Below are 27,573 nucleotides of genomic sequence, written 5' to 3' on the forward strand. Positions count from 1 at the left end.
AAAACTCAGAATACTTTCATGTCAGGGGATGTGGTTTCATTACAAAGTATGTAACCAGAGGCACTCCCAAACGGGGCATTCTCTGCCCTCTACTCTGGATTGTAACCGTTAACGCCCCACTTCTTAACCTAAAGGGCACCGGCTGTCAAGTCATAGCGCCAAACATCTGCAGGTCCCGAGTGAGTTATTGCAAAACGCACTCAGTCTGGTAAACATCTGGTCCAAGGAATGTGGACTTAGTGTCAATCCTAACAACACAGAAATGGCACTTTTTACAAGGAAGTATAAAATTCCTATTTTCAAACTTCCCACCCTTAACGGGATGGCACTCAACCGAGGTTAAATACCTTGGAGTTATTCTAGACAAGAAACTAGACTGGAAGCGGAACATTGAAGACCGCTCCATGAAGGACAATACCACTCTGTATGCCTGTATACTTGAAACTCTACCGGATAATCTACGACGGATAGATTATACCACTCCTCTACTCTGTTTAGACATAGAATCCCAGAGAGGAACGAATGTGAAGGAGCCACAGACTAAAACCCAGGGTCTACGGCTATATATGCACACAACAAAAGAGTGGGTAGCGGATTTTACTCTGACGAACTCGCGCTAAACCTCAGTTTTCGCTTACGGGATCATTCCTGCGTTTTTGAAGCAGAGCTAAACGCCATAATGGAGGTGGATCGATAGCTTATAACCTCCGCACTTCCAGGACGGCCTATCGCTATATATTCTGACATCCAAATCTAACGGGACAACGTCCAAAGTAGCCATAGAATGCAGGAAGACTCTCAACCTGCTGGCATCAAAATGCTCCTTGGCTGTTGTAGGGATCCCTGGACACAGGGACACTTCTGGCAACTTCCTAGCTGGCAAGGAGGGGGACGGAATTATCTGAAGTCAACTCTGCTCAGAATGCGGGCATACCACTAACCTCCCGCAAACACAGATTAAAGGAGGAGGTGGTAAATACCAGGCAAATTTGGCCAAAGATTGATGTAAGGCGATCCATAGCTCTCACTCGGCTGGACCGCTCCTCTCTCAGATAAGTAGTCAGGGTATTCACCGAACACTGCCTGATGGGCACACACGGGAAAAGGTTAGGATATCCCATCAACGATTTTTGTCGCAGTCGCAGAGACGAGGAAGAGGTGGGAGCATCGAATATTATCTCTGCCATTGTCCCGCCCTGGCCAACACGCGCAACCTATTTTTCAACAGGTACTTTCTGGATTGTATAGCCGACTTAAACTCGGCGAACGTCCTCGAGTTTTTGTGCTATATAAAACGCACTCGGCCTCGGTCAGTTGCATGACAACATGGCAGCCACTCTAACCTAACCAAGGTTAGCTTTGTCCACAGACTATACATACATATTCACACTCTGCTACCCATGGAAATGTTGGGTTTCTTTAGAGCTTTGGGGCTGGACGAGTTCTTGTGTTGACCATTCAGAGCACAAATTACACCTCTTTGCTATTAGAACCACCTTCGTTCGAAGCCTTTGCACATTTTTACATGAACAAAGAAGTTTTATCGGCGCTATAGATTGTTTGATTTTGTAGACTAGTGTTAGCTGCCTGTCTGATAAAAAAAAGAGTAGATTTCTAGAAGAAATAGAAACAGCTATGATCTCACTAAAAATTGAGCTGCTGAGCGTAAACGCAAAGCAAGAATTATTTTTTTTAGGGCCAATTTCAAATGAATATTTAAACGGCACTTAAGTTTAATTGTGGATTATTGTTTAAATGCCATTTAACTTTCGTTGGGTTTCAGATCAACTTTGTTTGAATATGCCAAACAATAGGCAGCGCTGCTGTTTGTTCCTTGAAATTGTTGTTGCATTTGCTTGTTTGTTTACATTTTGTGCTGAACAGCTGATTGTTTTTTGGTGGGATTTGGTGGGATTGATAAAACAACCTACCAATCAATCTTGGTTGTTTGGTACAAACACAGGGTTGCATATCTCATATTTAAATAGCCAATATTGGCCATTTAAGTGCAGATTAAATGTATGATCTGAAAATGAATAGTGGAAGTTAATCAACAGTCTCTACTTAAGTAGGCCATCTGAAATTGGGCCTTAGTGAAATAAGTAACCAATCTTCTGTTGTGTTCAAACTTTTCTTAGCTATTGTTGCCATCGTTGTTAGTGTGCTTAGTGAAGCGTCATAGTTGCTGTGGCATGGCTCCTTTTGTGTTGTAGAATATTTACTACTATTTTTGCATTAAGTAGGTGCCTCGCTGCTTGCTTTATATTAATGATGTCGACGCTTTTAGTTTGCGCCCTATTTGCCTTCGGTTTCCTTTTTTGATTTATTCTTTCTATTCTTATTACGAATACCATTAGTTTTTTTAACTTTTTGATTAAATTATGAATCACTCTACGTATGTATGTACATATATTAGGGTGGTCCAGAAAAATTAAGTCGGAATTTTAATGCTCTCACTCCCTAGGAAAATATATCCCTATATTTTTATTTTGAAATCAAATAATATTTAGAGGTCGCTCAAAGCGCTCATAATTTTCCAAGTATTTGATATTGGAAAAAACGCCTTTTCATAGAAATGGTTTGGAATTCGTGAAAATCAATATTTTTCGATCGAAAAACGTCGGTTCTCTTCAGAAAACTTTCAACAATAGTAACCAATTGTTTATTTAACCATTTTTTAGTGCCAACCTTTTTATGGCTCCCCCAATTGTATTTTCAGGTATTTTAGCTGACCTATAAAATATAGTTCCTATGAAAAAATTCTTAAATAAACAATTGGGTATTATAACTGGAAATAAACGGTTTTCCGATCGAAAAATATTGATGTTCAAGAATTCTATACCATTTCTATGAAAAGTTGTTGTTCTTCCATATAAACTACAAAGAAAACTTTGAGCGCTTTGAGCGACACCTAAGTAATTTTTTTATTTCAAAATAAAAAATTTGGGTTATCTCTTACATGGTGTGGAACAATCCTAGGGGCTGAGGGTATTAAACTTCCGACTTTACTTTTTCACGTACATTTTTGGACCACCCTCATATACATACATACATATCTACATAATTATTTGGTTGCACTGTTATCCAAAACTAAAAATACTCCTCCAGTTTCACACGCAAAATGGCTTTTGTATTTAAATTAGTTTTTTTGTATTTTTCATATCTATAGTCGTTAAGGGAAGATCTCATTTTATGAAGTTAATTTAAAACTTTAATGCTACACAGAATTTTCAACTTTATTTATGTACGTTGAATAAATTACTCATTCGATTTCAAAGGTCAGGTATTTTCATACTTTTTAATTTTCATTTTCTTTATTTTTGTGATGATACCAAAGTTTACACCGCTTTTGGCTTGCGTGCGGGGGCAACTTGATTGGCTGATGGCGCGTTTGGATCGCCAAGCATTTGCACCGGCTGCGGCCAACAACGGGATACACAACAAAAAAAATATATAAAATAAAAAAAAAAATTAATTCTTTGCTATGCATATTCGCAAAAAGCCAACTTGGCAAAACAACGTCATCGCTGGTGATTTCCGAATATGGCGCGCATTCACTCCGCCCATTCCGCACTTTTCTAACCAATTTTGTGTTTTCAATTGACAGGGCATGTTTTAAAATTGTTTGGGTACTGTGTGTGCGTATCTGTATATACAATGTATGTATGCATGTAAGTAAATTCCAGTACTTCTCTCGTGTTTTTCTAACTTTTCTATTTCATTAACTGCCATAATCTGCACAGTTTCTCAAACGAATTTCGCATGTGTTCGCCTAGTATTTTTCTAGCATGAAAATTTTCCAGATTTTCAACATCCATTTTATGTAAAGAAAAGTTAATTACTCGTTGTCAAATGGCAAAATATCAGTGTTGCGAAACCTGGAGTGGAAGCTGGCAGTGGCCGATTTGGCATGGCGTTTGCGTTTGCGTCCGCGTCCGCCGCTCCATCGCCGTTGACATGCCAACTGGTTTTATCGCACGATCGCACGATTTTCTCCATTTGCCTACACGCGCATTAACTATATACATACAACAACAGTGTATGCACTTTTTGTTGGCTGCTTTCAAGCTTTGCAGTGCATACATTTTCACTTTTAACGTAAGCATTTTTGCCTTTTGCAAATACAAAAAAAAACAAGAAAACAAGCGAAACGATGATCAAGCTGACACTTTGCTCTTCAATTCGACCAGCTATTTACCTCTTCACACAAAATCTGCCACGCTCAAGCTAAGGTTCTTATTTAAAACTATTGGCAAATCTTCTTACTTCCAGCTACCAAATCGCAAGCATTTTATTTAGCCAACAAATTTTCAAACTTCGATTTTGTTCTCCACAAACACTCGTCTGCGTATTAGCTTCACTAAAATTTAATATTCCTTTTTTTCTAATTTTTCGTTTCTTCACTTCGCACACGATTCGTAGCGCTACGGTACACGTCGCACTGCCGCGTCTCGTCGTCTTTGCCACCTTTACGTTTCGCCTTCGCCCTCGTCGTGGTCGTGGTCGTCGGTTCGTTGCCTTGCTGTCGTCCAACATGCGCCAGTTCGCCCAGAAACCGAACCGCTCGTGGATACCCGTAAAACACAACTAAATTCGGCGCTCAAGCTGGCCAACCAACTAAGCTCATTGGGCCCCAATTGGTCTGTTACGGTGGTTGGCTGAAAGAGAGTCGTAGAGTTCGTCGAAGAGATTGCTAAGTATGTATGTAGCTCAAGCGCAAGCCACATTCCACGTACGGCCAAGTGATCGTTTTCAAACATTCAACGTTTCCTATCAAAGTATGGGCGGTTATGTATACAGAAGAGTCTGTAGACTTCCATGCAGACAAGCCATGCTTAAGCGCTCGATCAGCTCGATCAGTTGCGTGGTAGAAAGTTCGATTGTCACTGCAGGTGAGCAGCTGTAAAGTTTGGAAATTATACCCCTTATTTAATGAATAAAGTCTCAACACATGGATTTGAAAATCAAAGATACGAATCTGTTTTCTAAATTTTAATTTATGTCTTGGAGAATTGGATACATATGTAGAGCAGGATTAGCTATTAAAAAGCTCTGTCAGACTTTAGTTTAAGAATTCTGGGCCTTCGAAGAAATTTATTTTATACATGTGTTGCCTTGTGAACGGGTGTGATATCTGCTTAATCCGCTTAATTAAGCATGTAATCAAACGCCTTTCAGTTATAAGTTTTATATGCCAATATAACGCCTGAAAAGCCTGGTATGAAGTTTGAAGGCTAAGTTAGTTGCGGTTAAAAGGTCTTTCCCATGGATGTAAAGCGAAAGACTTCAGGGAGCGCTTTGTTTTCCTTATAAGATCAGCTGATCAATCCATAAAGTTCTTCTTGAATAATCGACTTCGTGTGTCGGCAGGGAGGGTTGAACTCCGGTTCTTCCTCTTGTCTGCAACCATGTGGCTATTCCCTAACCATATGTGTCCATTTCGTAGAATCGCCTTTTTGTATACAAAGTAAGTGCGCCTGGGTCACACTGGAGAAGTGAAACTTACGTTACATATCTATTTTGTCTCATAACCAAGATACATACATACATACATAGTACATATGTACATACATCTGCTTTTGCTTAAGGTTATACATATGTTTTCTTTCTTCTATCTAGATCCCTACCTCTACCCCTGTTCGTTCTTATTACATGTATGTTATTCTGTATTCGATAGTAACACCCAACAAAATATCGATAACAAAACCCATACAAATATCGATATAAAAATCGCTGACAAATTTCGGTAGCAAAATTGATAATAATAGTGGAAGTAAAATCGATTAGAAAATCGATGAAAATATCGATAACACAATCGATAAAAATATCAATAACAAAATCGGTAAAAAGATCAATAACAAAATCGGTAAAAATATCGATAGCAAAATCGACAATTACCCGATAACAAAATAGATAAAAATATCGATAACAAAGTTGATAAAAATATCAATAACAAAATCGATAAATAACCGATGACAAAATCGATAAAATATCGATAACAAAACCGAAGACAAATTCGATAAAGATTTCGATAGTAACATTGGTTGCAAAATCGATTAGAAAATCGATCAAAATACCGATAACAAAATCAATTGATAATCGATAACAAATATCTATTAGAAAATCGATTAAAATATCGATAACAAATTCGATAACAAAATCGATAAGGCCAATAAAAAATTTCGATGATTATATCGATAAGTCCCGAGAATCCCGAAAATCTCTAAAATCCCAAAATAGTACCCAGACTGAGTCTCTGTGCCTCTATCTATATCCTTGTCTCTATAATTACCTTTATTTTAATCTTTCTTACTCTATCTTCATCTTTACTTTTATCGGTATCCTCATCTTTTTCTTTATATTTATTTTTGTTTTTACTTTTTTGTTTTTATTTTTACCTTTACCTTTATCCTTTTCTTTATCTCACCTTTCCTTTCATTCCTGTATTGATCTTTTTCGAAGTGTTATTCTTTAACCTTTTATTAACAAGTTTTTGTTAAATTAATAAATTAAATGTACATGTACATTCAAGAAGCACTTGCTTCCGTCCCAACCATTTCCGTTGCACCATTTCCGTGTGCAATTTTCGTTGAATCTGCCAATTTACTCCCTACCAACCAACCGCCACTAAAGAAGTTTCACTTCAAAATATACAATTCTCAAGATTTTTGTCGGAAGTAGATATTTTCTGTTTGTCCAAATCGCTCACTTCCTGTACAAACTTAATTCCATTTACCTCTTAAACGAGCAATCGGGGAGCACAACATAATTATCATCCCACAAACCTCCTAATGGAGAAATACGGAAGTACTGCCATAGTTACCTCCCAGAAACCTCCCAAAAAGACAACAAGAAAACATCCCACATTCCTCCCTAGCGAGTAGTAAGGGAGTACTCCCATAAGAGTCATTCCGGAAGCCTCCTGTACGAGTAATAAAAGAGCGTCTCTATACTCACGATTACCTCCTCATGGAGTAATAGAAGACTACTCGCTCCATAACGAGCATTTTGCATAAGCTAAAAAGATTTTGCTTTTTACGCAATTCATTTATTTAATTTTTTAATCATAAATATCTGTGTTCGTATGGAAAAGTAGCTTATGTCGAAAGGCTGGCTTTAGTATAAATCAGCATTCGCAGCATACAATTGCGAATGACTCACTGGCTGTGAGCCGTTGAGAACTTTTGGCAAATAAACGTGCAAGAAATAGCTCCGATACTAGCGAGTCAATATTCTTATTAAGTCTCATCAAAAAATTCTTTGTCGTTTAAAGAATAAAGGGAATGCCGCATTATACTAAAGCCAGCCTTTCGACATAAGCTACTTTTCCATACGAACACAATATACATACATACATATGCACATAAAAACATAAATAATACTTCTTACTTTATTAACTAAAAATAGAATACAAATATCTAACAATAATGACAAATTCAAACATTATACAGACATAAGTATGTACATACATATGTATATACTTTTATATAATCCACAAGATAAGTTTGGCGAGGATGTTTTCCCGGAAAAGTAAAATTTCTGGACGGAGATTGCAACGCTAGAACTTAGACGCCTTGAATGATGGCCCCGCAATCTGAAATATATTTTGAGTTAAATAATACAATCATTTAAAAGTTTAAACAAATGTTGTCATACATACCAGCGGCTCTAAAGATTGGCTCCCCGATTTATTTTATTGTTTCCTGGTTTTAATTTTTCAATTTGAAATACATATGTAAGTATGTATGTACACATCAGTTTTCTTGCTTTCTTCATACTACATTTTCCAAATTCGCATTCGGATTTTGGCAGCGAGCGTGCGTTGGTCGTGCTTGGGTCGTGCGCGTCTTTCTTTCTTTTTTTCTCTTTTTTCTGTGTAGTCTTGTGGGTGTACCATTTTGGCTAATTCTACTAGTTGGCTTTTGTGATCGCGTGTATCGAAGTTTTATTATCGAGTGATTTTTATTAATTAAATTAATCTGGGGAAGCTATACTGGATTGGTCAGTAGCCTTGGCATATTACGTACTTTTTTCTCTGTGTTTTTAATAAGTTTTATTGTATAGTTTCGGTCAATTCTTCAAGTTGCCTCCCTGCAAACCAAAGTTTCCGAAATCTTAGCGAAATCTTTAGGAGTATCTCATTTCTGTAACGAGTTTTTTACGAATCTTCAAAGAAAATTGTTTGAATGGGTTGACACGAACTCGTAAAGTAATTTCTGTACGAAAAATAAAAAAAATTCTGAAAAAATTCTGCAAGAAATTCTTCACATAGCAGCATTATTTTCATTGCTTTACCGATTTTCGTCCGAAATTTCGTAAAGGAATCGAAGTGTGCACAGTTTATTTCATTTTAGAAAATTCGGCAAAAAATCGGATGAGATCTTTACGAATTCTTTCAAATTTCTCTACAATTCAGAGCACTCTGAAAAAATGGTTTGCAGGGCTGTTAGAAAAAAGAAAAAAGTGTCGCTAACGGCACTTAAAAAAGCGAAGGGCAAGATGGCGTCGCCGACTAAATGGTCGGTGGCGTCTAGGGATGACCAAAAGCAATATGAAATTGACGAAATTATTTAAAAACAAGTAAGAAAGTCTAAGTTCGGGCAGAGCCGAACATTAAATACCCGGCGCAAATATTAAATATATGTTTTTCATCTTTCCGAAAACTACCGCTACATGGTAAGCCGGGGTATATCAATTTTGAGTAAATTAGCGTCCTTAAATTTCGAAATATCGCAGTTTCAAGCATTTCTGAAATTTACCGTTATATGAAAAGCGGCCGAAATTTCAGTCCGATTTCAATAATTTTCAATGGTTTACTTTTATGTGGCAGACACAAAAAAATACTGAGTTTGGTACAAATCGGTAGAACGGTTACCGATATACATATATGTGATCATAAGTGGGCGGTGCCACGCCAATTTTCCAAAATTTTATCATAAACGTATTTATTGGTAAAGATTTGTTGCAAGCGTCAATTTTGAATAAATTAGCTTTAATATTTACTGATTTATCGAAGATTTTGTATTTATCTAAATTACCGTTATATGGGAGGTAGGCGTGGTTATTGTCCGATTTGGCTTATTTTCAATACCATCCGTCCTACGCCCGAAAGAAGTATACGTACCAAGTTTCGTTAAGATATCTTAATTTTTACTCGAGTTATCGTGTGCACAGACGGACGGACAGACAGTAACCGCTTAATCGATTTCTCTTTTCATCCTGATCATTTATGTATACATTTGTCTATATGTATCTCGATTCGTTTTGCCTGTTACAAACATCAAAAGTCATGCAAAAGCAAGCAAAAATGTCTCATGTGTGGAAAACCAGAATGTAAGGATTCTGCATGCAGTGCACAAGTTTGCATTTTGAGCGGAAAACCTGGTCATTCTGCCAAAAATAAAGAAGCGATGACAGAAGGAACAGATGGTGAATCGTATCAAAACGGTAAAGAGTTATCGAGGAGAGAGGTGCTAGACCAGTATTTCCGCCAAGGAACAATAGATATAGCATTTTGGAGGTTGATGATGAGGCTTTTCCACCCACCAAGTCACAAGGTAGCGAGTTAGTTGATAGAGATGAGAATATAAACAAGAATTTTACTAAGAGATCATACAGCCACACTGTCAGAAGGGGTGTGGCTTTTCCAGCTTCTCCACAATCAAAAGAATTACCTAGACATATCAGAGCAAAAAATCCAGCTAATCCGGTAACCTCTGAATATCAAAAGGGCCTTGTATGTCTGAGTTAGGACGGTTAATATTACTGAAAAAATGTCTATAGAAAGCAATAATACTGAGATTTTTTATTGATATACAATGCTTAAAAAGTCAGTTTGAGGTTATAATTGCTAACAGAGATGATACCGAGATCAGTGGGTCATACAACCCTTTTCTACAACATGAAGATTCTCCAATATAACTGTCAATCCTTTCGTGCCAACTTAGATTCAATAGAATATTACCTCCATAAATATGAATTTGACTTTGCCTGTTTTAGGGCCGGTTGCTCAAAGCTTGGTTGACACTAATCATCGGTTAACATCGTTATCGAAGTTTCCGACTCCATGCATATAAAACGGAGTCGGTAACGTCGATAATGATGTTCAACCGGGGATTAGTGTCAACCAGGCTTTGAGCAACCGGCCCTTAGTGAAATATTTCTTTCCAATAGCACTCCGCACAGAAAATTTATAAATTTTAATCTTGTTAAAAAATATCGCTCTGATGGTTATGGTGGTTGGCAACTCTGCAATGAGTGAATCGCAAATTTTGTAGGCTCTTGTTAAATCTTTAAAATAAATAATATTAGTTGAACAAATTAGACATGGAGGACATTTCTTCATAAATTGTTAAGTGGCGAAAAGCCTGCATATCAAATATCACTGGCAAAGAGTGAACAGCATACGCGGTGCTTGTGGTTGACAAAGTGTCCCGCGCAGCATCGTCTATAATGGAAAAAGGTGCGACAAATGCAAAAGTGCGATACGTACAGATGCGGCGACAATTCGTTGTGGAGGGGTATGTGGTAAATACTACTATTTATCAAGAAAATGCTGCGGCTTAGACCTACATATATAGCGTAAATAAGTTGGAAGAATTGGAAATGCTAAGGTTTATGTGTATTGATTGGTATATCGATCGATTGTAGAACCGCACTTTATCTACTGTCCAACAATAATCAGGGCTATCACAGAATCCATCGTAGCTTCGATTTTCGTGAAATCTACGAAAGTGCTATCACAGAATCCGAATGGCTACGAGCGTAAATTCGAAATTCGTAGAGAGCCTTCATTGAATCCGTTCGTAATGAAGATTCGTACAGATACTCTACGACGAGATTATGCTGTCGGAACAAAATTTAAAATCACTCAATCTTAAAAATAGTGGAAGAAAGCTGCATTATTTTTAATATTAAATGTTTATTATACTCCAAATTTGTTATAGTTTGATATAATTCCATATATTTGTGTAAACGTAGACGTAAAATACCAATGCTATACATACATACATATGTATATACACGCATTCATCTGCTAGACGCTATTTAATGAATTAATGAATCGAGGAAATAATAGTTTAGCAACAATTTATTAGGAAATAAACCTAATTACTTTAATATCATAAAAATTTATTTAAAAAAAAATTTTCTATTTAAAATAATAAAATCTAAGCTAAAAATAAACTAAAAAAAAAAATATTTATTAAAAAAATAAAAAAAATTAAATAAAAAAATAAAAAAATCTTGACCGCTCCACGACTCGGACTCGAACTCGGGCCTCTCAATTGGCAGTCTAGCGCTTTGCACACTCGGCCATTGCGCCTGATTGGGCAGCGCGAGCAAAATGACATACATAAATGTCTGTTGTTTCCTTTGCACTAACTGATTTCGAATCAGCATTCGAAGCTGGCAACGATATTTTCGAGTTCACTCGGATTCAGTGATAGCAATTTTTTCGTATTCGTAGCGGGCATTTGAATTCGTAGATTTTCTACGATGGATTCCGTGACAGCCCTGAATACTAGGTTTGTATACCAATAGTCAGTACTAATTTGTACTGGAACCTGCAAATTTTTACTGGAAAAGTGTATGATAACCCAAAAAATGTGCATGTCGATGACTGGCGGACGTCCTACTAGTGCTGACGGCATCATAGTAGTATATGGTACTGCCCATTAGTGAGTGGGTAAATGATGACTCACCTCCTTGCTCAGTCTGGAAGGAACGAGTTTAAAATGTCGGAGGTCCCAGTGAACCCTAAAAACAAGAAATTCCTGTGTTGTATATAACTTTTTAACCGACTTAAAAAAAAGAGGAAGTGGTCAATTGGAATATTTTTATCAACTCTTTGGAATATTTAATGTATGTTACTGGATAACTTTGGACCACGTGAACCATTTCCGATCTTTTTTTATCAGTAAGGTTGCTCGTCAAGGGCGGTCCCCTACAAAGTTTAGTTCCGATCATGGGATCATGAAGAAACTAACGCTACTACCAAATTTGTATATGAACATTGAGTTGTTGTTGTAGCAGCATACAAGCTCCCCAAAGAGTTTTTGGGTCCTTGGTTAAATATAAATATGGGTCGTTCGTTACGTAGAACCGACTTTCGTGGGTGAGTAAGTTGTTTTTGATTTCAAATATTAATTGTTTATTTATCAGGTTCTGCAATTTACTTCAGAGTTAATTTCCATCCTTGCCAATTCGAATTCAAAGCGAATTAGATTGAAATTCACTCGGAAGCGATTTGTAGAACCTGCCCGTATGATCCGATTTCGCAACGTGAAAAATACGATTTGAGTTTTTATAATGAAAAAACTCTTTAAGAAGTTCAAATGGTGCACCAATATTTCAGCGCCTTTATTTCAGTTCGTAATTTTTGATCAATTGTTACAGTTTTTCAAATTTGTATATATTTGCAAATTGTATATATGACTCACTGTATATTTACAAATGAAGCTTAATGCTTACCTTTCTTTTTCTTAGATTTCTTGGATTTTTTCTCTTTCAATTTTTTCTTTGATTTTTTGTGTGCTTTACTTTTTTTACTTTTCTTCTTTTGCGCTCTGTCGCCAGAGTCATAATCGGAGCTCTCATAGGTGCTGCTGCTGCTGCTACTTGTGGATACCTTTTTACTTTTCAATAACTTACGAACTTTCTTTTCTACCCACTCATCATCCCTGGCCTTCTTACAACCTTCTGTCCGTTGAACTAGAAAACGGATCATCTTTTCTTCAACAACCTTATTCATCGCGTCCACATCCGCGCTATTGCTGGGTGTTCGTATATGCTGGGGAAGCTGTGGGCCATACACTTCAGATTCTACACTCGACGAAGTGCTGGGTATATCGAATGACACAACTGCCGGACCATATTGTCCACCCGCTCCCGCTACTCGATCCTTATGTGTTTCAGATAATCGTCTTTTGGGCGTGCGTGTTTCTTTTGATGAAGCTGTTGAGGCCGTATTTATTGATGTTTTCGAAGAGCAACTTGTCGGCTGCTTAAATTCTAACTTGATGTCGCATTCACCAAAGGGCTTTGCCGTAGCTGGTATCAATCCAATTTTCGAAATCACAGCTTCTGGTGAAGATCTCACATGCTTATGCTCTATTTCATTGTCAATATCTATGATGTCCATGGAGGTACTTGCTGTTGTTTCTTTACTTTTGGGTTTTTGCTCCTTCGTTGATAGCAAAGCGCTAAAGATGCCACGGGGCGGGGATGTATTGCGTAGAATATTCACGCAATCTGCGCTGAAGGATGGCGGAAAGCGCGAATTCTTGTCATTTGGCGTTCCCAATAATTCCTTCTTCAGTGCAACATCATCGGTATTTGCGCCTTCTTTGCTTATTACGGTCACTTCGTATTGTTCATTGCCTTCATCATCACTGCTATCATCGAATATGGCTTTATAGAGCTCCAACTTTTCGCTTGGAGGTTTCAATATAGACTCTTCGGAGAGTTTTTCTAAATTGGTCTTAGCAGTGGGACGGCCTACTTTTTTGAAGTCATCTTTCATTTGCGTCACAGTTGAATGTTTGTTCTTCAGCTGATCAACAACTACTATAGAAGTAGATGATGAATCCGACGAGCTTATACTATGTGTGGTCATGGTCGAAGCATTGCAGGTAGAGACAGAAGTAACAGACTGCGTGTTAGCTGTGTGCTCACTTTCCGGCTCGCATCTTGTTTGCTTCAGAATAGGCTTTATCTCTGGTAATTTCAATGGCACTATGACCGGCGTTTTAAAATCGGACTTTTTATGGACACAATCTTCCAAATAGTCGAAAACCGACATCTTTGCTGAAGAGGAGGGTCGTTTCTCCTCCTCCATGTGGCCGCCATATGGTTCTGCAATGTTGTATCGCTTACATAGTAGAGAATTGGGTTTCCACATTGATTTGGAACGCTCGATTATAATTTTCTTTGGAACCGAAGTACTTGCTTCTGGTTGTTCAGCAGGCTTTCGTTCTGCTTCAATGCTCGACTCCGAGATGAAACTGAAATTTGAATTAAGAAGCAGCGTTAGTCCTAGTTCATTTCTATTCCTAAAGAAAAATAACGCAAGAATTATAACTCATTTTGTGCTCACCGATGTGACATCAGCCCATCGAGCGGCCTAAAGATTTTTTGCGCCTGTATGAATTCCTTTTTCTCCATCTCCCGATCCCATTCGCTCAAATGAATCGGTTGTATACGATTTAAGAAATTCGAAATTTCTTCCTCGGTTTTTACCTCGGCCAACAGGAACTCCTCATATCGACGTTGTTTTTGCTCATCGTATAAAAATGGTTTGAACATGGTGGAATCGAGTTTTTTGGACCCATCGTAAACTTGCTTCGTCACTTCTGTCAGAGTTTCAGTCTTATCTGACGATTTCTTCTTGCTTTTGGCTGCAGTATCACTAGCGTGAGTGAAGCGATCGTCTTGTTCAAGGCGTTCCAACATGAGCCTTGCTTTTTCTGGCAGCCTATAGCCACCACCTTCAACTCGAGCTGCCGACGGATCTTGAGATGAGCTCTGTGGTTGCTCACAACTGTTCTGATTTTGTTCCTGCATTTGCTCCTGGCGCGCAGAAGTGCTTGTAGTGGGTTTTTCATTAAGCAGCTGCATCTCTCCCAGTAACTCCGCTCGTTCATCTGGGTTTAATCTTTTTCTAGAGAGCTCAACCTTTTTAAAATAGGTCTCTATTTCTTCAGCTTTTTTCGGATCCATTGGCTGGAAACGGCTCTTTCGTTCTGCCCAGTTACGTGGTATGAAATGTTCTGGTACAACGGGGTTATCTGGCTTCTTTAAAAGAATCGGGGTCTTGCACGCCGAGAACCCTTCAACAATCAGTCGATCTTGTTCGATGATAACTTTCCGCTTTTTAGGCTTATTATCGTCCAACGAGAAATCGTATCGTGAAAGATCATCTTTAGCATATATATCTTCATCTTCCTCCTCCATTGCACCGACACCAAATGCTTGTCCTTTAAAGGATATTTTGGTGTTATTTTTACTCACCGCCTCCAAAGCTGGTTCGAATAGATTTATGTGCCTGTTGCTGGCAGCTCCTCCCAAAGCATTTGAGAGTACAGGATCTCGACTTAAGCTTCCATGGTAACCCAAACCAAAACGATCTTTTTTTGCTATGCAGACATAGGGGTCATAATCATCGGGTGCGAACGTTATTTTATCAGCTTCATCATCAGAACTTTCCGTCTCGCCATCCGCTTCATCTGAATGTCCTGGAGACTTCGGCGTAGGTACCGTGGGTTGATATCCATATTGTTGCATTAAATACATTTCACGTATATTTCGTGTGCTAGCCGTTTTCTTCTCCCTGCGTGTTTGCCGCGGGCCAATACCTTGTCCGGGGCGCCAACCCATGCTTTTTAATATGCGTTCCCCAATTTTAACATCGCGAGGCGCAATCAATTGCTCCAATACTGGTTTGCCAGGTATGGATCCACTATGGGAAACCATAAGTTTTCGCTTTCGACTGTCCTCTGGCTCGAATGAAGTATATTCGGCACGAGTTTGCAGCCGCTGTGGTGCGATACCAAATTCGCCGCGGTCTTCATCATCCATAAAATCGTCAGGACGTTGTTGAGAGCGTTGTGCTGCTTTTTCACTACGTGAGCTCTTAAATGTCGCCGGTGTCCAGCCTTCCTGGGAGCCAACTGTATTCCAATAGCCGGCGCTAAAGCCCCCCGTAAAAGCGCCATGAAAACGACGCTTTCCATTTTCATCCGTCACAATTTGATCTTCTGGTCGTATCGGTTTTTTCGATGGAATAGTTTCTAAAAAAAAGTTCGAGGTAAATTCAGAGGTTTACATGAAGTGAATTGCAACTTACCCTCGTCCAATTCAGGCAAAGTTGTGCCGAAACGGTGAAGGCCAGCTTCTTCATACATTTTCGAATACGAATTCAGATAATTTCATATGCTTTCCTCACTTTATACAGTTTTAGCAGATTACACTAAACATTTCAATTTTATTGTACCTCCAAATTTAATAAAAAATTTAGCAAAAATTTTATGTTTTTCAATGTTTATTTCGGCACACAGCTGATAGTGCTACTTCTTCTTCATGGCATGAGGTATTCAATCACGAACAGTGTTGCAACTTTGACTTTTTCGACGAAATTTGGTTTCTTCTTTTTCATTTTGTAGGTTGGTCGGCAAAGCAATGAACGTAATTAACAAGAACGTTATCTACGTTCTTTGATAACAAGAAGGGACAACTGGTTATAATTTTAACAGCCACTTAACAGCTACTTTACACCTTGCAATTTTTATTTCCGAAAGTGATCTTTGCAAATCTTCAAAGAGGGCTTTCAGGCTGTTTACACGGGAACGTAGACTGGGTACTCTTTATGAATTTGTACAACGATTTTGGGTTGATGGGCCCAAACGCGTGAATCGAATCAAAAAACTTGACTTTTCATAAAGCGGTGTTCATCATCCTTCGTTTAGGGGGGGTTTGGGAGCCACGCTCGCCCCCTCCGCCCCCACCCCTAAATCGTTGTACAAATAGCTAAAGATTCCCCATTAGACTTTCTATTTCGCATTTTGACAGCAAAACGTATAGAAAAAGCGCTTGCATTGCCACGTTTAACCGCACCTTTACTAGCACCACATGTTTTAAGAATAAACATTAGTCGCACAGTATAATTAGCCGACAGTGTGAAAATTAATTGAACTTTTATTTAAATTGTGTAATTAAAAACAAAAACCAAAAACAATGAGCGAAGTGTCTACAGAAAGTAGTGATCAAATCTCTAAAGAATCGCACAAAGTAAAAGAAAATGGTGAAGCAGCGGATGTAACAACGGAAGCAGACTCTAAAATACCAAACGACGAATTTAATTATTTAAAGCGAAACGAATTTACTTCCGAAATTTTCAAAATTGAAGTACGAAACTTGGGCTATTTCGGCATTGGCGTAAGATATCTGGTTCCATAAGTATGATCAATTAATTAGGTTTTGTATTTTCATCTAGGAATTTAAAAAGTTGCTGAGAGCCAAGCTCAATCTTAACATGACTAAAATCAAATCACCTCTTCGTAAAGAATTCGCTTTTGTTTGTTTTCGTAGCCAAGAGGATCAACAACGCGCAATCGAAACTCTTAACGGATATAAATGGAAGGGCAAGGTGCTGCAAGCAGCAGTAAGTGTAATGAAATAATTTCATCTAAACGCCTACAAACTGCAATTTATCCAATATTAGCTAGCAAAAGCATCAGCTGATCCGCTGCAGAAACGTCGTAATGAGGATGCTCAGAAGGAGCAGGGTAAGTCGAAGCGACAACGCACATCTGCCGACGCAATCTGTCCCTATGCAACCATACCTTACGAAGACCAATTACAAAAGAAGAGTACTGAAATGCAGGAGCTTCTAAAAAAATTCATAAACAAACTGCGCAACATCAACCAGGACGCAAAAAAAGAGTTGAACAATTTCAAATTCGAAGGCGTCAAAGGGTCTCCCCAGATCAATGGTTATCGCAACAAAAATGAATTTACAGTTGGCAAGAATGCGGAGGGTGAAATCGTAGTTGGCTTCCGTTTGGGCAGTTATGCCAATGGTTCGGTGGAAGTTTCGGAAATACAAGATTTGCCTCACATTCCAGACGTAGCAAAATGGGCTGCTCAAAGTTTTCAGCAGTTTGTTAGGAACTCAACATTTTTACCGTTTAATCCAGAGGATAACTCTGGGCATATACGGCAGTTAATGGTACGCACATCCGCGCACAGTGGCGAAATAATGTTGGTTGCTGGCATTTATTCTTCAAATTTAACCGATTCTGAGCTCACAGATTTAAAGTCGAAATTAAAAGAATACTACGAAACCTTTACAGACAAAGAGCGGGGATTTAAGTGTACATCTTTGTATTACCAAGATGTAAAACATCGCGCAGCAGGTCAATTGGTTTCCCCTGTAGAACACCTCTACGGTAGCACACACAACACCGATAACATACATCATCTCGCCTTTAAAATAAGCCCGCTGGCCTTTTTTCAAATAAACACACAAGGCGCTGAAGTACTTTACGACAAGGCTATCGAATTAGCCGCCCCACAACCACATTCAACAGTGTTGGATATTTGTTGCGGCATCGGCACCATAGCACTGGCTTTTGCGAAACACTGTAAGCAGGTGTTGGGAGTGGAAATCATACCAGAGGCAATCAAAGATGCAGAATCTAACGCCACTGCTAACAAGATAGAAAACTGCAAATTCTTTGCTGGCAACGCTGATGACTACATACAATCAATGGTGCGTGAAGTTTTGTACGGCAATGCACCTGGTGCGCCACTAGACTTGATAGCCGTAGTAGATCCGCCGCGGGCTGGACTGCGTAAGTTTTTCTATATACATAAGCTGTAATTTGAGCAGATACCTATTCAATATTTTAATATTTCAGATAACAAATCTATAGCGGCAATACGCGCAGCCACTGCCATCAAGCGTCTGGTATATGTATCTTGCAATCCACTGCATACGCAACGAAACTGGATCGAACTTGGCCGACCGGAATCGAAGCAATATAAAGGAAATCCATTTTTTCCAAAAACAGCAATAGCTGTAGATATGTTTCCGCATACCACACATACAGAATTGGTCATACTTTTCGAACGCGCCGCGCAGCCAGAAGTTCCAGAAAAGCCAAAAGAAGCAACAAGCACGGAGAGTGTAGATGTTTCTGAACTGGAGAGTAAAAGCGAAGAAAAAGGTGCCTTTGAAACTACGGAAATTTGAATTTCGAAAAAGTTGTTAATATCTAGGTATACAAATACTTGTATATAGATATTTAGCAGAATTTAAATATATATTTTTTTTTAAATAAAAGAAATTGAAATCGAAATAAATCGAAATTTTTATCACCGTTAATAAAAACCGCCTCGGTCTAAATTCATAAAATAATGGGGTCATAATCGGACAAATTTGTTGAATATGTCACCTTATAAAGCTTTCTAGCTAAACCCAACTTGGGTTACCCAAGCATAGTGTAATAAGCAAAGTGAAATCAATATATGACATATTTATTTTTTATACGCTTATATGACAACGGTTGTGTCATTGCATTAACCCAATTGACACTAGCAACATTATAAATTAATATAAAACAAAAAAATTCGATTTCAAATCAAAAAATAACTGTTTTAGAAAGTAAGGAACAAAAAGAAAAAATTCATTTAAAATGCCAGATACTTGTGTTTATGCAGAAGCATTCACAACAATGAGGTAGGTATGTTTCGTGTGCCAACAGATGTTACGCAAGGAAGGGATTGGATGAATGCGTGTGGTGTTAAACTAACTGGGCATGAATCACGTAACTTTGAGACGATAGTCGTTCAAACGATACTGACAAAACGACCTCGTAAAAACACTGATTTATGCATTTGTGTTGCTGTAACGCGTTACTATTACTGTTACGTGAAGCAAACCTGGAATCGAGTTGATGATATCGTACAAACGATCAAACAATTTTTGGTTTTCATGAAGCAACACAATCTCGACACGATATCGTTCAGACGATTGTCGTCATACGGGATTCTTGCCCTGGATCATCGAAAGTTTGCGCTCTGCACTTCAAATCGAATGATATCATTTATGCAAGTATTAATGCCAAGAGAAGACGCCTCGATCCAGATGCAGTACCATTAAAGATGTTACCTGCTATTTCATCAAATGAGAGGTAATGATCAAAGTGTGGGTATGTTCTCAAATGCATTAGTGCACAGGCATATCGTTAAAATAACGTCCAATAACTACAACCGCAGTGCGCCAAACAGATGCGAAGTATCGCATAAAATTTATACTTTCACCAATTTAGTAATAATAGATGGTCCTGATTTGCAGTAATTAATTTGAGAAAGAATCCTTGATCTCAATGTGTATATATATACATATATAGGGAATTCTTTTGAGATGGGGACATTCTGCGCACTGTAATATGGTTTCCGAGACAAAGCAGCTGCACTGCCAAGTGCGATTTTTTTGTACCTTCGTCAAAACTATTTATGTATATGTATGTGTAAATATCAATAAATAGTTGTGCACAAAAAAATACGGTTTAATGACTAATTTATTTACCAAAATCGAGAAAAACAGGAAATCTCTAGTGCAACTCATGATTCAATAATACAGTGAGTGCAACTTGCATAAATTCTGAAAAAAAAATATTGAAAATGTTGAAAAACACCCTATCACAGAATTTGGTTGAAGAACGCCCTATCTCAGAAATCGGTTCCAAACCAAAGCCGAAAGAGGGTTAATAATTGCGTTTGTTTACTCATTTCCAGGAAAATCCAGTAAAAGTTTTTACGAATTTTCATGTTTTGGCGTTTTCGTACGCAAAAACTTGCAAGTTTTTACTGGATTTAAACGGATAAAAATCCGCACTTTATCCACTTTTTTGTCTTTTTTCGGATCGGGTTTCGGAGTTTTTGCTGGCTGCGTTCGTCACAAAGTAGGGGTCTTCATTAAAATTGATAAACACTGGTGTTACTAGGTTTGTATAGTAACCAATTGTCAGTACTAATTTGTACTGGAACCTGCAAATTTTTACTGGAAAAGTGTATGATAACCCAAAAAACTTGCAGGAGAGCAACAAATCGAGAGCGCAACAACACGGGAGAGCTGCAAATTCTTGCTAGTGAAATTTCTACTAGCAGAAATTAACTAGCAGAAGAAGAAGAAGAATAAATGTCAAAAGCCGCCATTTGTTGAATTGGTTTAGCACAAACAAAAGTAAAATGACTGGAAATCAAAATATTAATGAAGTACTAGACTGTGTAAGTGCTTGTGTGAAAAACAAAGAGCTTAAAACTGATTTATAAATAGTAAAATGTTTACAGCAGAATATCAAAAGGGTGCAACAACTATTCACTTGCAAGTTTTTACTAGTTTTGCGTTCAGTAACTTTTTCTCACGATTGAGAGAATACAAAGGTTGCGCCGATCTCGGACCGCTATTCCTCTCTTAACGAATTTGACAGAATCGTTGTTTGCATGACGTCACACTGGTGCAACTTGTTTACGTTTTCCTTGCAACATTTTTTCTTCTTCTTCCATTCTTGCTCACGTTTTGGCATTTCTCTCTCGCAATTGCACCAGTGTGACGTCACACACAAGTTATTCTCAAAAATCCTCTCCGATCGGCGCAATCTTGTATTCTATCATTCTTGACTTTTTCTGCTAGTTTTCTCTTCTTGTCAATTTTACGCTCTATTTTGCTTTTACGCTCTGGCTGCAATGTTTTACTGGAGAAGTTACTATACAAACCTATTATCTCATTTCTGCTGTAATTTTCGAGTTAAGCAAACAATTTTTGGACTAAATCTGACTATTTGGGACTATTTCTGACTAGGGGTCTTCATATCAAGTTATAAAGGGATAAATTGCTTAAATGTATCTGTTTATCCGCATCCCTTCATGAACGCGTCTTGGTAAATATTCGCAGAAAACTGATGTTAATTTAACTTATACGGCTAGATACGTTTCATTCTTACCTCATCCATTGTGTTCATTTACTTTTATGTGTCCGTAGCAAAAGCGACTACTTGGCAACCTGTAAGGCTTGAATTTTGCTGAAATTTATACATTTATCCACCAAAGTTGTTCGATAAACTGATAAACTTTGGTTGAATAGATTTTCATAAAAAGTTTGACAGCTCATTTATCAAAATGATAAATTTATCACTTTATCAAGTTTATCAAGAGTTTACCGCTACTGGCTTTGTTTCTTTTATTTTCTAGCAGATACTTATCAGAAAGAGTAAGAATGGGACAATTGAGACAGACGCTCACAGAGAGCGAGATAACGAAAAAGTAAAGAAACGCAACACTAGCAGAAACAGCAAGTAAACAGCTGATCGGTGCATTTGACTATTGAAAATATTTAGCGCGAATTTTTGTTTATTCATTTTGACAACGGCTCGTTTCTGCTAGTAAAAATTTTACGTAAGAACGAGAGAGAGCTGATAGTTTATGCTAGTTTTTTGGGTTAAGAAACGCTTTCCACCAGAAATTAGTGGTTATTGGTGATTAGTGATAATTTGTGATAAATATCTGTTAAGAAACAAAGCTACTATTTCTGGGAGATAAGGAACGCAATATGAAAGTGTTGAAATTTTTGAAAAGCTTTCATGATTGAAAACATCCTTTTTGTCGCTTAGAACGGGTCTGGCAAGGTTTTGCAAAATCAAGCAAGCACTTTGCTGTCAAAACCGGCTGTGTGCGCAAACGATTGCTGAAATTCTGAAATCGACGGAGATAAAAAATCAGAAATTTTCATTTAATTCTATTTATACAGCCTAAATAAATTCTTTATACAATAATACGAACCAGAATATGTCACTGATGCCGGGACCATTGGCGCAGGTGAGTTGTGTTAAGTGCAGCTGCCAAATACTCAAATAATTGAACGTCATTGCTTCTTTGTTGTACCTCACCCCTTGTCCTTTGCTTATTTCGCCTGCTAATCAAGAATGCTATCGAACCGATGCAAGTGGACGCGCCCATAGAAGATAACGACAACAATGAGGAACACCAACTGATTGTTGAGAATCCATCGCTCGATCTCGAAGTTTACGCCAATTCGTATACGGGATTGGCTACATTATACCGTCTGAAATTCGTGGCCGATGTGTGCCCTTCACTTCGTGTCGAGGCACTTAAGATGGCTATCAAACATGTAATGACAACGTACAATGTTAGCATGTACCAATCACTGCACAAGAAACTGGCAGAACTTAGTGCTGTGGGGCCAGGTCAGCCCGGCGGCGCTGCGGGCCTACCTGATGTGGCTGCTCAATCAGCAGCACAGGCAGGTGGGGCTGTGGGTGGCGCTGACGCATTGGACTTGCCAGCTTTTGACAGCAACTGGGTGGAAACTAAGAGCAAACAAGCTGCGTTCAATTTGGAAAAACTGGATTCAGATTTAAAAAATTACAAATCGAATTCGATCAAAGAAAGCATACGACGTGGACACGATGACTTGGGTGATCATTATTTGAGCTGTGGGGATCTAACTAATGCATTGAAATGCTATTCGCGCGCACGCGACTACTGCACCAGCGGAAAACATGTGATTAATATGTGTCTGAACGTCATTAAGGTATCGTTGTACTTACAAAACTGGGCACACGTGCTTAGCTATGTTAACAAAGCGGAGAGCACACCTGATTTCATGGAGGGTCCTAAGGAAGCCAATTTGGTAAGTAATCGATATTGCTTTTAAGGTGCATTTTAATAAACCATTTTTACAGTCTGTCGCCACACGTCTTAAATGCGCAGCAGGCCTTGCCGAACTGCAAACAAAAAAATACAAATCAGCGGCCAAGAAATTTTTGCAGGCCAGCTTCGACCACTGCGAATTTCCAGAGATGCTATCCCAAAACAATGTTGCTATGTATGGAGGCCTTTGTGCACTAGCCACCTTCGATCGCCAGGAATTACAAAAAAATGTAATATCGTCGAGCTCGTTCAAGTTGTTTCTAGAACTGGAGCCGCAGTTGCGTGATATAATTTTTAAATTCTATGAATCCAAATACGCATCCTGCCTAAAGTTACTCGATGAGATTCGCGACAATTTGTTGCTAGATATGTACATAGCTCCACACGTAAACACACTCTATACAAAGATCCGAAATCGCGCGCTAATTCAATATTTTAGTCCTTATCTATCGGCCGATATGCGTAAAATGGCAACCGCTTTTAATCGCAGTGTACCAGCTTTGGAGAATGAGGTTATGCAACTTATTCTAGATGGGCAGATTCAGGCGCGTATTGATTCACAGAATAAAATACTGTGTGCCAAGGAGGCCGATCAGCGTAACAGCACTTTCGAGCGCGCCATTAGTATGGGCAGGGAATATCAGAGACGTTTACGTATGGCCATTCTGCGTGCCGCAATGCTTAAGAGTCACATTCAAGTTAAGGTAAGTGGTACATTTTTTTCTGCTTATTTCTCATAGTTTGATATATTTTTTTTCAGAACGTTCCACGCGACTCGGGCAATCATGGTACGGACTTTTGTGTAACCGCTGGATCGAGCACTACCGCAGCCGTAAGAAACTGAATTGATTATTTGGATTCAGAGGACTAAATTTGGACTCAACTAACACATTATTATAATTAGCATTTCATTCATTAAAAATTCAAAACATACAATTGTTGCTCTTATTGGTCCTACAGAAGTTTGTAACGAAAAATTTGTCAATCATGATCTGACTCCGTTTACGAGTTTGTTCTATATTTTTCTTAAATGCATCATCCACATATATATATATAGTTACAGATATGGTTACAAAAACATTATTCAAATTTTGTCGTTAACAAATGGCCATTTAACGACTGCGCTCACGACGTCTATCCCTTGAGCGGCTCCGGCCTCGTCGTTGATCTTTTGAATGCATCTGGCCCCGTTCATTTGAAGAATTGCGATTTCGCCGGTCTCTGGAGTAGTTGCGTTCCCTGCGTGTTTCCCTCGAACGACTACTTTCCCTTCGTTCACATCTTGTGGGGCTCTTTCGTCGGTCATCCCGTCCGCGATTTCTGCCATCATCGCGTGATTGGCTGCGATGGTGCCGTTTCACATCTGTTGAGCTTTTGTGTCTATATCCATTCTTATCATAACCACGTATATTTTTAAAAGACTCTGCATCAGATTCTGAATTTGAATTGGAAGAGTCACTAGAGGAACTCGACTCGTCGCTCGAATCTGCACGTCTGCTCTTTTTCCGATCACCTTTGGTTTTCTTTTGTGCCGACTTCCGCTTTTCCTTTTTGGAACTATGCTCTTCACTTTCGTCAGAGTAATTTCCACTGCTACTGCTCGACTTTTTCGAACGACTTTTCTTTGATTTCTTTTCTTTTTTGCTCTTCTCATACTTTTCTTTCTTCAATTTGCGTTTTTCCTTTTTCTTTTTTAGTTTCTCAATCTTTTCTAACTTCTTCAACAGTTCCAATTTCTGTTCTTTGCTTAACGACTTTAAAAAAGCCATTTCAGTATTTCCATTACGCTTGCTTCCCTTCTTTTCACCCTCTTCGTCATCACTAGGCACCAGTCTGTGCTGTTGATTAATTTGCTTGATGTTTTGTAGCTCCATGGCGGACCGTTTCATTACCAGACCATCTTCTTTCATCTGTTCCTCGAGCACATTCTTTGCCATCATCTCGCTGGCCTCAGCTTCCGAGTGCAGTTTGCGGGCTTCGCTCATCGAAATACTATACATGCTGCACTCTTTGTCGGTATTAATGTGACCCCATTTGTGACATTTAATGCATCGAACATTGCGCACTTGGATACCAAAGGGCTGATCACGAATCTCGGTGTCGCCTTTGCAGTATGATTCGCGGGGCGCGTTGAACTTCCGTTGCCACTCAAATTTATACTCTGGCTCCGTGTCGTCTTTTTCACGCTCCTTTCGTACGCCAGGAGGCGGCTCGTACATGAAGTTCACGCTTAGCTTGTCCTTGCTATCCTTGCTTAGCATCGCTTTGTTTTCATGCAAGTTCTGTTCCTTTTCGTACTGATTTCGTAGCTCCTCCTGTTTCTTCTTGTAAGCCTCCGCTTGCTGCTCGGCCATCCAAACCTGCACGATTTTATAAATTTCAAAGGGGAATGTAGTAAATGAAGATAAACACTTAGTTATAAATAAAAACTACAAAACCTTCAACACNAGCTTGTCCTTGCTATCCTTGCTTAGCATCGCTTTGTTTTCATGCAAGTTTTGTTCCTTTTCGTACTGATTTCGTAGCTCCTCCTGTTTCTTCTTGTAAGCCTCCGCTTGCTGCTCGGCCATCCAAACCTGCAGGATTTTATAAATTTCAAAGGGGGATGTAGTAAATGAAGATAAACACTTAGTTATAAATAAAAACTAAAAACCTTCAACAAATTTTTTGGTAAGCACACTTACCCTCTTTAGATTGTCTCTCGAGGCTGGATGGAAAAACTTCTTACACATATAGTTGTTAAAACCCTTCCCCATTTTGCGGCTTCTTATTCACTTACGAACTGGATAAGAATAAAAATAACTTATTTTTTCCTTATTTAATAGTTTTTAGAGTCGCAATAGCAATAAATACGCTATACATCTTTGTAGAATTTCTAATTTCCCCTGCCATAGGGATGTCGGAAAACATCGACGTATCGAAAAACATTGATGCATCGAAAATATCGATGTTTTGCTTCGATGCATCGAAAATTTTCCCCTCGATGTATAAATAGTCGATGTATCGATGTTTTTTGAAAACTGACATCTACGGTACATTGAACCGTCATTCTGGTTTTTCAATTGTCCAAAAAAAAGAAGTGACTTTGGCCAAACAATTTAAATGGCTGCAAGAAGTTCCGTTAGAAACATCATTAGCTCAGTTGCAGTAATTTATTTCAAATTTTCCACAATTTTGCTAATAAGATATTTTGTTGTGAAACATTATCTGAAAAAATCCTATGCAAATCGATGCATCGATGTATGCCCTTCGATACATCGAAAAATATCGTTTAACATTTCGATGCATCGAATCAAAGAAAAACATCGATGTATTTTTACAACTGACATCCCTACCCTGCCACCAATCACCAGCAGAGCTGCCAACTTTCCTTACCTGTGAGGTGCAATTTTGTGGATAAAAAAGTGTCAAACTGTGCCAAATAGAAAAATAGAATTGCCAAAATAGGCGCCATCATTTTTTAATACTTCCAGTTTAGCAATAAAATAAAAAGGTGTTCACTCGAGTCGATTTTGCGTTCAACTCACCATGGGTTGCACGAAAAAAAAAATTGAATGGCTAAATGTTGGCTGGCGACCAACTTTGTTGAAAGCGATTAGTTGAAAGGCCATTCAACCAAAAGTAGAATGCAAAGTTGAACAATGCAAATACCTTTTTATGGCGAATATTTTAATATTTTTTTATATTTTGATATTTTTAGCCATACAATTTTTTTTCGTGCAACTCTGCGTGAATTGAACCCAAAAGTTGCCTGAAAAATCGCCTCGTGCGAAAGCCCCATAAGAACCAGAGAACGTATATATACGTTCTCTGTAAGAACCATGATAAAAACATTACAAGGTAAAATCATTGAGAGGCAGTCTGACGTTTGCCAACAATATAATTTTAAAATTCGAGCTCAGGCTCACACACACATTCTCATTTTTAATCTCAAACAACAACCATTGTGAACAATTTCATTTTTTTATTTTCAATTTTATATGATTTTAAAATGTTTGCAAACGTCAGAAAAAAATCATGGCCGACGAATTGAGAGAATGGTTTTACCTTCTAATGTTTTTATCATGGTAAGAACTACATATATTTCTAAACCAAGTGCAATGCCAAAAATAAGATAAATCAGTAAAATATTTGGAAATAAGAAAACTTTAGTTGAGAAAAAGTACATTCAACGAATTTCACAAAAATGTATTCAACCGTTACTATTTTTCAAAATTGCCATTTCGGAAAATTAAGTGACATTTGAAGTAAAATAGGGCCAAAAATGGCACGGTTTGAGCCAAGCCGGCAGCCCTGATCACCAGGTGATTGTAGCTAGGTATGGAAACGTTGCATCGATGT

At 38.3% G+C, this 27,573-nt stretch overlaps 4 protein-coding genes across 4 annotated transcripts; 2 read left to right on the forward strand and 2 right to left on the reverse strand.

Annotated features, from left to right (window-relative positions):
• Positions 1-12,327: 12,327 nt before the first annotated feature.
• LOC108367046 (G patch domain-containing protein 1 homolog) lies at positions 12,328-16,093 on the reverse strand. Its single transcript, XM_017621572.1, has 3 exons — positions 15,845-16,093; positions 14,096-15,788; positions 12,328-14,003 (listed from the first exon to the last, which is right to left on the reverse strand). Exons 1-3 carry the CDS (start codon positions 15,900-15,902, stop codon positions 12,461-12,463), a joined length of 3,294 nt encoding a protein of 1,097 aa, XP_017477061.1. The 5' UTR covers positions 15,903-16,093; the 3' UTR covers positions 12,328-12,460.
• Positions 16,094-16,535: 442 nt separating this feature from the next.
• Positions 16,536-18,868, forward strand: LOC108367052 (tRNA (uracil-5-)-methyltransferase homolog A). The gene is made up of 4 exons (XM_017621577.1): positions 16,536-16,932; positions 16,991-17,158; positions 17,219-18,350; positions 18,417-18,868. Exons 1-4 carry the CDS (start codon positions 16,732-16,734, stop codon positions 18,749-18,751), a joined length of 1,836 nt encoding a protein of 611 aa, XP_017477066.1. The 5' UTR covers positions 16,536-16,731; the 3' UTR covers positions 18,752-18,868.
• A 3,316-nt stretch (positions 18,869-22,184) lies between these two features.
• On the forward strand, positions 22,185-24,168 carry CSN1b (COP9 signalosome subunit 1b). Its single transcript, XM_017621573.1, has 4 exons — positions 22,185-22,377; positions 22,484-23,212; positions 23,265-23,936; positions 23,993-24,168. Exons 1-4 carry the CDS (start codon positions 22,348-22,350, stop codon positions 24,074-24,076), a joined length of 1,515 nt encoding a protein of 504 aa, XP_017477062.1. The 5' UTR covers positions 22,185-22,347; the 3' UTR covers positions 24,077-24,168.
• Positions 24,169-24,217: 49 nt separating this feature from the next.
• LOC108367048 (corepressor interacting with RBPJ 1) lies at positions 24,218-26,269 on the reverse strand. The gene is made up of 2 exons (XM_017621574.1): positions 25,917-26,269; positions 24,218-25,592 (listed from the first exon to the last, which is right to left on the reverse strand). Exons 1-2 carry the CDS (start codon positions 25,986-25,988, stop codon positions 24,345-24,347), a joined length of 1,320 nt encoding a protein of 439 aa, XP_017477063.1. The 5' UTR covers positions 25,989-26,269; the 3' UTR covers positions 24,218-24,344.
• Positions 26,270-27,573: the final 1,304 nt, after the last annotated feature.

This window comes from Rhagoletis zephyria, unplaced genomic scaffold, assembly GCF_001687245.7.
Source record: "Rhagoletis zephyria isolate East Lansing unplaced genomic scaffold, Rhagoletis_zephyria_1.1 Rzeph_scaffold_02514, whole genome shotgun sequence".
NCBI lineage: Eukaryota > Metazoa > Arthropoda > Insecta > Diptera > Tephritidae > Rhagoletis > Rhagoletis zephyria.